The sequence below is a fragment of the Capricornis sumatraensis genome, chromosome 10 (assembly GCF_032405125.1).
Source record: "Capricornis sumatraensis isolate serow.1 chromosome 10, serow.2, whole genome shotgun sequence".
Taxonomy (NCBI): domain Eukaryota; kingdom Metazoa; phylum Chordata; class Mammalia; order Artiodactyla; family Bovidae; genus Capricornis; species Capricornis sumatraensis.
In genome coordinates, this window is record NC_091078.1 from 36,818,656 (window position 1) to 36,831,217 (window position 12,562).

The 12,562-nt window shown below is 40.3% G+C and overlaps 1 protein-coding gene across 1 annotated transcript in view; it reads right to left on the reverse strand.

The window, feature by feature from the left end:
* The window catches only part of TBCE (tubulin folding cofactor E), a 91,930-nt gene that overhangs the window by 59,410 nt on the left and 19,958 nt on the right, over positions 1 to 12,562 (reverse strand). Inside the window, exon 2 of the mRNA XM_068981649.1 lies at positions 2,769 to 2,899. Within this exon, the coding sequence (XP_068837750.1) occupies positions 2,769 to 2,868 (100 nt within the window). The 5' untranslated portion in view covers positions 2,869 to 2,899. The remainder of the gene's footprint in view (positions 1 to 2,768; positions 2,900 to 12,562) is intronic.

Below are 12,562 nucleotides of genomic sequence, written 5' to 3' on the forward strand. Positions count from 1 at the left end.
AGCTGCAGGCTCTCTTAGGATTGTCTCCACTGGAAAAAACACCTTGGCCCAGAGCACACCTCCTTTCTAAGGCAGCCACAACCCTGTGATAGATCATCACATCTCAACTATGAAAGACTCTGAAGGGCCATCCTATCCTCAGAGTTCCCCCACAAGATCAGATAAATCCTTTATTTACAATAATCATGGCACCTGGACTCTCCTGGCTCAGTGGATAAGAATCCATCTGACAATACAGGAGACATGGGCTTGATCCCTGGTCCAGGAAGATTCCACATGCCACGGAGTCCCTAAGCCCATGCGCCACAACTCCCGAGCCTGCTCCAGGGCCTACGGCCACAACCACTGAAGCCCACTCCAGGGCCTATGGCCCCGACTCCCGAGCCCGCTCCAGGGCTTACGGCCATGACCACCGAGCCCGCTCCAGGGCTTATGGCCACGACTACCGAGCCTGCTCCAGGGCCTACGGCCACACCTACTGAAGCCCGCTCCAGGGCCTACGGGTCACGACTCCCGAGCCCGCTCCAGGGCCTACGGCCATGACTCCCGAGCCCGCTCCAGGGTCTACGGCCACGACTCCTGAAGCCCGCTCCAGGGCCTATGGCCACGACTCCCAAGCCCGCTCCAGGGCCTACGGCCACGACTCCTGAAGCCCGCTCCAGGGCCTACGGCCACGACTCCCAAGCCCGCTCCAGGGCCTACGGCCCCGACTCCCGAGCCCGCTCCAGGGCCTACGGCCATGACCACCGAGCCCGCTCCAGGGCTTACGGCCACGACTACCGAGCCTGCTCCAGGGCCTACGGCCACGACTACCGAGCCCGCTCCAGGGCCTACGGCCACACCTACTGAAGCCTGCTCCAGGGCGTACGGGTCACGACTCCCGAGCCCGCTCCAGGGCCTACGGCCATGACTCCCGAGCCCGCTCCAGGGTCTACGGCCACGACTCCTGAAGCCCGCTCCAGGGCCTACGGCCACGACTCCCAAGCCCGCTCCAGGGCCTACGGCCACGACTACCGAGCCCGCTCCAGGGCCTACGGAGCCAATTTCTAATATATAGAAGGCACTTAAATATTTGTTGACTGATTGACTAAGACATAAATAAGTCTACTATACTACTGTCATTGACAAAAGTAAAAAAAAAAAAAAAAAACTAGAAATTAATGTCTAAAAAGGAGGAATGATTAAACAAACTATGTACCATACTAAATATAACCATTAAGAAATGCAAGTAAAGGAGTGCTCTGGGGGCCTTGTGGTTAGGACTTTGGGCTTTCACTGCCATGGCCAGGGTTCAGTCCCTGGTCAGGGACCTGAGATCTCACAAGCCAAATACAAGTAAATCCATTGCTATACACTAACAATGGCAGATCAGAAAGAGAAATTCAAGAAACAATTTCACTTACCATCTTATCACAAAGAATAGAATACCAAGGAATAAACCTAAGGGGACAAAAGATCTATACTCTGAAAACTGTAAGATGCTGATGAAAGAAATCGAAGAAGACTCAACCGATGGAAACGATATTCATGGACTGGAAGACTCAATATTGTCAACATGACCGTATAACCCAAGGCAATCTACAGATTCAATGCAATCCCTACCAAATTACCACTGGCATTTTCCACAGAACTAGAAAATAATCTTAAAATCTGTATGGAGACACAAAAGATCCCAAACAGCAAAAGCAATCTTGAGAAAGAAAAACAGAACTGGAGGAACCAGGCTCCTTGATTTCAGACTATACTACAAAGCTACAGTCATCAAAACAGTATGGTACTGGCACAAAAACAGAAATATAGATCAATGGAACAGGACAGACAGTCCAGAAATAAACCCATGGACCTATGGTCAATTAATCTATAACAAAGAAGGCAAGAACATGCAATGTTGGAAAGACAGTGTCTTCAACAAATGGTGGTGGCAAAAATGGACAGCTATATGTAAAAAAAATGAAATTAGATCATTCTTTAACATCATAACACAAATATAAACTCAAAATGCATTAAAGATCTAAACGTGAGACCGGGTACTATAAAATTCCTAGAGGAAAACATAAGCAGAACACTCTCCAACATAACCTGCAGCAATATCTTTTCTCAATCTGTCTCCCAGAATAATGAGAATAAAAACAAAAATAAAGAAATGGGACCTATTTAAACTCAAAAGCTTCTGTACAGCAAAGGAAACAATAAAGAAAATGAAATGTCAACACACAAACTGGGAGAAAATATTTGCAAAGAGGACCTATAGGTGGCCAGGAGGCAACATATACAAATACTGAATCATTATATCGTACACCTGAAACTAATATATTAATTATGTCTCAATAAAAAAGGAAATACAAGTAAAATAATGCTATATAAACACAGACATATACCAAATCATAAGTGAAAAATGGTAACACAAAATTGTATTCAGATCAATCTGAATTACACATACACATGAATTAATGATAATAGAAATTTCAAAACTATTACTTCATTTTTGAGCTTAGGATTATGGGAATTCACGTTTTGTTATGGTTTAAAGTTTACACTGAAGCTATTTTAAGACTGACTTAATATAAAATAGTAACATTAAATAGTTAGATAAGTGTATAATCAAATTAAGTCATGGATACCACAGGATATTGTCCCTGAAGTAAAACTGTATCAGAGCATCTGTAACTTGGTTGTTAGCATCCTCAAATTGGTATCATAGACCTCTACTGAGACACCTACCAGAAACAGCTACAAAATAAACACGCGCACACAGTGCCATAAATTACCTGCCACAGGAGGGACAATGCCAGAAAAACGCACTGTTGCGTGCTCCCCGTTAACTTCAACTCTCCGACCAATGACGTCCGACGGCAGAGTGCTGTTCATTGTAACATAGCCAGAATCCAAAATGTGAGATCTAGGAAAAGAACGTGACATTAACAAGGACTTAGTAAAATTCTTAAAAAAACTTTTTTTTAACTGTATGCAGAAGCTCATTAGGTCAACACTTCTACCCAATTTAGCCTTCCTATTTTGGTGAAAAGAACCTAAGGGTTTATGTACCAGACTCTCAGAATGTGATTTTACTTTACTCTCTATTTTCATAATTTAATGCATTAAGAAAAACACCTTGCTTAACTCTAGTTAGCTCACATCACATGACTGTGTACTTTTACTAAGGATGGGAAGGGAAGGAAAAGAGAGGGGGAACAAGGTGACAGAGAAAAAGGACAGGAAACATGCAACACAGGCATCATTCTCTGCCCAGGAAGCAGAAACACACAAACCCACAGAGGCAGGAAGGAACACGTGTGATGACAAATTTAGAACCCTAACAACAGGGATCCCAAGAGAAAAGCATCATCTCTTGAGGAATGATCACTAGATCCAACTCCCACTTCAACAAGTCAGTTTCTTCAACAGATAAAAAAGAAAGAGATGGAAGGGGGAAAAAAAATGATTAAAGGAAATGTAAGAGATGTCAACTAATTGCAATGTATGAACATTATTTGGAACCTGAACTCTTAAGAATTGTAAATAATTTTCAAAATAAATTATGAGAAAAATTGAACATTTGAATGCTGACTAGATAGCTGATGATATTCAAAAATAATTGTCTCCAGTAAGGCTATTATAAAATCAATTTATTTGGGGGAAAAAAGGAAAGGGGAATTCCCTGGACCAGTGGTTAGGATTCCACGGGTTCACTGAAGGGGGCACAGCTTCAATCTCTGTTCAAGGAACTAAAGATCCCAAATGCTGCACAGTGAGGCCAAAAAATAAAACTTAAAAAGTCAAAGAAAAATTGTGAAATTTTAGCTATGAAAATGGCATAGTGGTTATGACTTTTTAAAATATCTTATCTTTCAGAAATATACATTAAATTATTTACAAATTTTTAAAAGTCATGTTTTAGACATGTCACACAGTGGTGATATAGACAACACACTGAAAGGAAGTAAAAAGCAGAGGGGACAGTGAGGGAAATAGTGCTGTAATTGAAAACAAGCAAAGACTGAACCAAGACACTGGCCTCCATCCATTCATTTGACACATACTAAGTACATCAAGGCTGTATATTGTCACCCTGCTTATTTAACTTCTATGCAGAGTACATCATGAGAAACACTGGGCTGGAAGAAGCACAAGCTGGCATCAAGATTGCCGGGAGAAATATCAATAACCACAGATGTGCAGATGACACCACCCTTATGGCAGAAAGTGAAGAGGAACTAAAAAGCCTCTTGATGAAAGTGAAAGAGAAGAGTGAAAAAGTTGGCTTAAAGCTCAACATTCAGAAAACGAAGACCATGGCATCTGGTCCCATCACTTCATGGGAAATAGATGGGGAAACAGTGGCAACAGTGTCAGACTTTATTTTTGGGGGCTCCAAAATCACTGCAGATGGTGACTGCAGCCATGAAATTAAAAGACGCTTACTCCTTGGAAGGAAAGTGATCACCAACCTAGATAGCATATTCAAAAGCAGAGACATTACTTTGCCAACAAAGGTCCATCTAGTCAAGGCTATGGTTTTTCCAGTGGTCATATATGGATGTGAGAGTTGGACTGTGAAGAAGGCTGAGCCCCGAAGAATTGATGCTTTTGAACTGTGGTGTTGGAGAAGACTCTTGAGAGTCCCTTGGACTGCAAGGAGATCCAACCAGTCCATTCTGAAGGAGATCAACCCTGGGATTTCTTTGGAGGGAATGATGCTAAAGCTGAAACTCCAGTACTTTGGCCACCTCATGCGAAGAGTTGACTCATTGGAAAAGACTCTGATGCTGGGAGGGATTAGGGGCAGGAGGAGAAGGGGACGACAGAGGATGAGGTGGCTGGATGGCATCACTGACTCGATGGACATGAGTCTGAGTGAACTCCGGGAGTTGGTGATGGACAGGGATGCCTGGCGTGCTGCGATTCATGGGGTCATGAAGAGTCGGACACGACTGAGCAACTGAACTGAACTGAACTAAAGCACTAACCACATGCTGGCTAAAATGCTGGACCCCACGTGACAAACAGTAAACCCTACGTTATGATTCCTGCCTCAGAGTATAAGTACAGTGAGTTAAAGCTGAGAAAAAGGTATGGATTTTGGAGAACGTTAAGAGCTAGAACAGGATCTGGAGATTAAATGAATAGAAATGGGAAAACTGAAGACTAGGAAGACAAGATTGTGTCTAGGGTAGATGGTGGCACCAAACACCAACATGAGTAATACAAGCGGAGGTTCAAGTGTGGGAGGGAAAACAACTTGTTTGAAGTGTCTATCGAATGTCATGACGGATGTAGGTCTCTAGTTCAAACGACACGTTTTCACTAGAAATGTGTATTTGGGAGTCGTCACCTCAGTATAAAAGTGGATGAGATCGGAAGTGTACTAGGTGAAAAGAAAAGAGATCACTGACAGAACTCTGGGGAAACATAATATTTAAAAGAGAAAGGGAAGAAACCTCTAACAAAGAATCCGAGGAAAACCAAACCTGGTTTTCCTCAGATTCTTTCTGGCTTTTCCTCCAGACTCTGCAAGTGGTGTTGGGAAAGTTGGACAGCAGCATATGAATCAATGAAGTTAGAACACACACTCTCATCATATACAGAAATAAACACAAAATAGCTTAAAGACTTAAATATAAGATACAACACCACAAAACTCCTACAAGAGATCATAGGCAAAACATTCTGACATAAACTGTACCAATGTTTTCTTTCAGTCTCCCAAGGCATTAGAAATAAAAGCTGCTGCTAAGTCGCTTCAGTCGTGTCCGACTCTGTGCGACCCCATAGACTGCAGCCCACCAGGCTCCCCCGTCCCTGGGATTCTCCAGGCAAGAACACTGGAGTGGATTGCCATTTCCTTCTCCAATGCATGAAAGTGAAAAGTGAAAGGGAAGTCGCTCAGTCGTCTCCGACTCTTAGCGACCCCATGAACTGCAGCCCACCAGGCTCCTCTGTCCATGGCATTTTCCAGGCAAGAATACTGGAGTGGGGTGCCATTGCCTTCTTTAAGAAATAAAAGCAAAAATAAACAAATAGAGCCTATCAAATTTACAACCTTTTGCACAGCAAAGGAAATCATAAACAAAACAAAAAGACAATCTCTGGAATGTGAGAAAATATTTGCAAATGATGCGACCAACAAGGGCTTAATTTCCAAAGCACACAAACAGCTCATAAAACTCAACATCAACAACAACAACAAAAACAAACCACCCGATCAAAATCTGGGCAGAACACCTAAAGAGACATTTCTCCAAAGAAATAGATGGCCAATAAGCACATGAAAAGATGCTCAACATCACTAATTATTAGAGAAAAGCAAATCAAAATTACAACGAGATACCACCTCACATCTGTTAGAATGACCATCATTAAAAAGTCTATAAATAATAAATGCTGGAGAGGGTGTGGAGAAAAGGGAACCCTCCTACACTGCTGGTGGGAATGTAAGTTGGTACAGTCACTGTGGAAAACAGTATGGATGTTCCTCAGAGAACGAAAAAGAGGATTATCATATGATCCAGCAATCCCACTCTGGGACATACATCCAAACAAACCTGTGTGTCAAAAAGTTACATGCACCCCTGTGTTCACAGCAGCACTGTTCACAATAGCCAAGACATGGAAGCAACCTAAATGCCCATTAACAGATGAATGGATAAAGATGTGGTCCATACATACAATGGAATACTACTCAGTCCAAAAGAAGGAAATCATGCCATTTGCAGCAACATGGATGATTATCCATGAGATTATCGTAACAAGAGATGATCATACTAAGTGACGCAAGTCAGAAAGAGGAAGAGAAACACATGATATCACTGGTACGTGGAATCTAAAATATGACATAAGTGAACTTATCTATGAAACAGAATCACAGACCCAGAGAACAAGTTGGTGGTGGCCAAGGGGGAGGGATGGAGTGGAATCCTTGGGTTAGTATATGTTAAGTTTTCATATACACAATGGATAAACAACAAGGTCCTACTGGTATAGCACAAACAGCTATATTCAATATCCTATGATAAACCATAATGGAAAAAAATATTTTAAAAAAGAATGCATGTATATATATGTGTGTGTGTGTGTATGTGTGTATAACTAAACCACTTTGCAGCACTGCAGAAATTAACACAACACTGTAAAACAACTATAGTTCAAATTAATAAAAACAATAAATAAATGATTAAAAAAAATACAGGCAAACCTCTTGAGATATTGTGTTTGATTCCAGAATACTGCAATAAGGTGAGTACTGAAAGAAAAAAAAAAAAGGCGCAGGGGAGGGGAGGCTGAATTTTGACAGTTTGATTATCCAAGGGCAAGAACAAAAACAAAGTAAGACAGTCAGGAAGGAGCCAACATCTAGATCTAAACTTGCCTGGCAGGTTTGAAAAGCAAAAGGCCCAGAGCCTCAAATTGGTGGGAAGAATCGAAACAGTTCAGATAATTTGAAGAAAAGTCAATAGAAAGATGAGGGCAGGTATGGGGAAGCCATGGTTTAGCAAGCTCAGACACATGTGGAGTCGGGCAGCTAAGAGGTCTAGTCAGTAGGTAGGGCCCTGATGCCAAGTTCTAGTCCCCAAGGAGAAAAACCTGTAAGGTCACTATAGACCACCATTCCTACAAGAAGTTAAAGCGGAAGTCCAAATCTTGGTTCCTTGAACTAGAGTGCATGTGGGCTATCCAAACCCAGACACTCACAACTAAGCCTCACAAGCAGTCTGAAGTTCTTGATGGGGCTTGGCCTAAGGAGACCACTTTATAGATCACGCTCACAGCAAGGATGTCTGGATAAGAAGAAAGGGGCTGTGGTCACCTGGTGAGTAGGAAACCAAGTGGCATAAACGGCAGAAGTGAGAAAAGGAGACATTAGGAAGTCATCCTCATTTTCTTTTAATACATATAATTACTTGATAAAAGTTTAAAGTTCCTTCACCGGCTCAATTCTACTTGATCTCTAATAACAATTGTTTTCATTCCCACCTGTATGTTGTGTTCACAGGATCCGAGATGATCCAGTATATGGTATCCAAGGTCAGTTAATAACTGGTTCTACATCATGATTTTTTTTTTTTGGCAGCATCCTGCACCTTGCGGGATCTTAGTTCCCCAACCAGGGATTGAATCCGGGCCGTGAGAAGTGAAAGCGTGAAGTCCTAACCACTGGACCACACCAGGGAATTCCCTGCTTTATGTATTTTTGATGATCCTGTCTAGTCTCTTAACTCTTCTAGTAATTGTTTCTTTAACTGTGACCTTCTGCAAGAAACTAGAAACTGGCTCCTTGTCTTGGTGACCTATGCCTTGGTTTCTTCTCCCTCTGGCCAGTCGCCCAATAAGTCCCTGTATCCTGTTGTCAGACTCATTGGAGGTTAGTCACTGGTCCACCCTGGACCTCCACAGCCTGTTGCTGTCTTTCCACCCACTGATTTTAGTACTGCCCTCTACAGCTATAAAGAAACAACTATTCCCTTTTCCAGCTGACATTCAAATATTTGAAGACCCCATTATGTTATTACTTCCCCTTTCTCCTCTTCCTGTCCTCATCTTCTAAACCCCGTTAACAGGGTAAACATTCCCACATCCATCCTCATGTGAATTCCAAGATCTCCTCCATAATTCAATTACGGATTCTTTTCTTAATATTACAACACCTGCACACCGAAAACTAACACAACATTGTAAACCAACTACGCTACAATAGAAACAAAAGCAAAACACCTAAAACTGAAAACCATATTCCAAATGTGATGACTTGTGTGGGTTCAATGGTCTGAACATCACACCTCTAATAATATAGCCTAATATTATATTTCACTTTTTCTCCTTTTCGTGGGAAAGACTGCTGCCTGCTATTAAGACTGAAGGAAATAAACTATATCACTTTCTGATCATAAAATTAAAATGTTTAAATTTCACTATTTAATTATTACCTTCCCTGTAATAGGAAATGGCAACCCACTCCAGTATATTTGGCTGGAAAAATCCCATGGACTCCTAGGAGCCTGGAGGACATACTCCACAGGGTTGCAAAGAGTCGACCACAACTGAGTGACTGAGCATGCATATATTATTACATTACTCTAAAAAACACTTTTCCATAGTTTTAAAAGTCCTTTCAAGTCTCATTAACGTGTAAATAGAATTTCATTACAATAGAAACAGATACATAATTTCTGTTCTGTTTCTTTTAACATTCTGCCAACATTTTTCTATACAGCCACAGAATCATAGTAACTAATTTACTCTTGACATGTAGATAACACAATTTAATAGCTTCTCTATTGTTATGGTTTTATTATTTACTAATCCAAAAAAAACAGCTAAAAATATCTTTTTTTTTTAAACTATTAGTATCCTCTTAAATATTTTCATAGGAAAAATTCTTGAGACGATTACTCCAAGTAAATAAATACACTTAAGATTCTAGAAAGCCATGACCAACTTATTCATCAAAAAAGAAGCACTACCACTGACACCAAGAGAAAATCTACTTGTTTATTTCTTAGGAATTCTCATCAAGAGCTTTCAAATCAGGCCTTCTCTATGCTGTATTTGTATAACTAATGTTTGAGGCAGGAATTTAATACATTACATCATTATTATAAATGTAGAACTTTACATTCATATATACTAAACATTAAATAATCCAACACATTTACTATCTCTCCTGTGTAGTTTTGTAAAAATGAAGACAAAAAAGAATATAAGACTCTAACCAAAGACAGAAACCCATGGGTAACACTTGTCAGTTACAAGCCTTTCTATTATCCACCTCACATTGAAAAATGTCATGAACTTTGTGAAATGTTTCACTGAAATCAAAATACACTGTCAGTCAGGAGACATAATCCTGTCAATCAAACAGAGGAGGAATGGGGTGGAAGAAGGCTTCAGTTCAATTCAGTTGCTCAGTCGTATCCGACTCTTTGCGACCTCATGGACTGCAGCACGCCAGGCTTCCCTGTCCATCATCAACACCTGGAGCCTACTCAAATTCACATCCATTGCGTCAGTGATGCCATCCAACTATCTCATCCTCTGTCATCCCCTTCTCCTCCCGCCTTCAATCTTTCCCAGCATCAGGGTCTTTTCCAATGAGTCAGTTCTTCGCATCAGGTGGCCAAAGTATCAGAGTTTCAGCTTCAACATCAGTCCTTCCAATGAATATTCAGGACTGATCTCCTTTACGATGGACTGGTTGGATCTCCTTGCAGTCCAAGGGACTCTCAAGGTCTTCTCCAACACCACAGTTCAAAAGCATCAATTCTTTGGCACTCAGCTTTCTTTATAGTCCAACTCTCACATCCATATGTGACTACTGGAAAAACCATAGCTTTGACCAGACGGACTTTTGTTGGTAATGTAATGTCTCTGCTTTTTAATATGCTGTCTAGGTCAGTCATAGCTTTTCTTCCAAGGAGCAAGTGTCTTTTAATTTCATGGTTGCAGTCACCATCTGCAGTGATTTTGGAGCCCCCCCAAAATAAAGTCTGTCACTGTTTTCATTGTTTCCCCATCTATTTCCCATGAAGTGATGGGACCAGATGCCATGATCTTCGTTTTCTGAATGTTGAGCTTTAAGCCAACTTTTCCATTCTCTTCTTTCACTTTCATCAAGAGGCTCTTTAGTTCTTCACTTTCTGCCATAAGGGTGGTGTCACCTGCACATCTGAGGTTATTGATATTTCTCCCGGCAATCTTGATTCCAGCTTGTGCTTGGTCCAGCCCAGCATTTCACATGATGTACTCTGCATAGAAGCTAAATAAGCAGCATGACAATATACAGACTTGACATAGTCCTTTCCCAATTTGGAGCCAGTCTATTGTTCCAGGTCTGGTTCTAACACTTCTTGACCTTCATTACTCAGGAGGCAGGTAAGGTCTGGTATTCCAATTTCTTCTAAGAATTTTCCAGAGTTTGTTGTGCTCCACACAGTCAAGGGCTTTAGTGTAGTCAATGAAGCAGAAGTAGCTGTTTTTCTAAAATTCTCTTGCTTTTTCTATGATCCAGCGGATGTTGACAATCTGACCACATGCATGATAAGTGCTTAAATGAAAAAGGCATTAAACTTTTACAGTAATAAGATATCTTGAGACTGAGAAACCACACCCACACAACTTTTATTACTTTTATATGACTACAATTGTTCTATGTTATCATTATTGTTAATCTCCTACCGTGTCTAATTCATAAACAAACTTGAGGGGGAAACACCATAATTAGAGGTACTATCTGCAGCTTCAGGAATCCACTGGGGGTTTTAGAACATAACCTCCACAGATAAGGAAGACTACTGCATTTTTCTTTTTTTATATATATCTAAAAATGTTTAGGATTTGGACCCCTGGCAGTCCAGTGGGTAGGCCTCTGATTTTCAACTGCTGGGGGCCCAGGTTAAATCCCTGGTTGGGAAAGTAAGCCTTCAGGCTAAGAGGCGCAGCCAAAAAATAAAGTTTAAGATTTAGTTTTAAAAAAAATATTACTAAAAGCAACAAAAAAGAAAGAAATGTGTTACTGTACCCAAGGAGTTGGTTTTCTTATACTATTTTTTAGTCTAAATCAATCCTAAAAGCTTTTAAGTTTTTTCACATGTTGATTTTGAGGTTCTGCTATTTTTCTTAAGAGGTGTGTTAGAGGGTCTAAGTCATTGGTTTAGAACTATCTCTTCCACTATTTTAGTAATCCCCTTTGCTTTTTTCTATGTGTATCTTTTTCACCTAAATTTTGAATAGCTAGTCATTCTCCCTTCCCACTGACAACAGTTTATTTGTATCTTATAGACACTTCCATACATATTTTATGCAAATATAAGGAAACATTCTTTTCTTTCTTTACACAGATGATGGCATACTATATGTGTGATTCTATTCCTTGTATTTTCATTCAATAATACATCCTAAAGACTTATCCAGAGCCATGTCAGGAGCATTTAAATTTATAGCTGCATAGGATTTGTATAGATATAACAATTTATATAACTAGTCTTCAAGGTTATGGACATTTAGGTTACTCCCAAGTTTTTGCTACTGCAAACAATACATCAAGGATTAATCCTGTATATTTATCTTTTACAGCTGTGCAAAAATATCTGTAGGAAACATTCTCAAAATGGGTACTGCTAAGTCGACAGGTATGTGCATTTTTAATTCTGATAAGTAATGACAAATGCCCCTTTCTAGTGGCCGACCCTATTTATAATTCCATTAGCTGTATATAAGCCCCCATATCAGCACAACCTTGCCCTTTACAGAATATTAACACCCTTTTAGTTACCTGTCAGTCTGATAAATGAAATACGTATTTTATTTGCATTTCTTTTTATGAGGAGAACTAAGCATCTATTAATTTTTATCTCCTTTTCTGTGAACTACATGTTCAGAATCCTTTGTCAATTTCCTATGGGTTTATTGATCTTTTTCTTAGTTGACTTTTAAAATCTAAACTTTTTTCTGCATGGTCTTAATGATGAGATGCTACACAATTCCTCAAATAAAATAATTTGAAAAAAACTGAATGTAGAGACAGAAGCAGACATCTGCACACCCAGATGTTCACAGGAGTATTATTCAC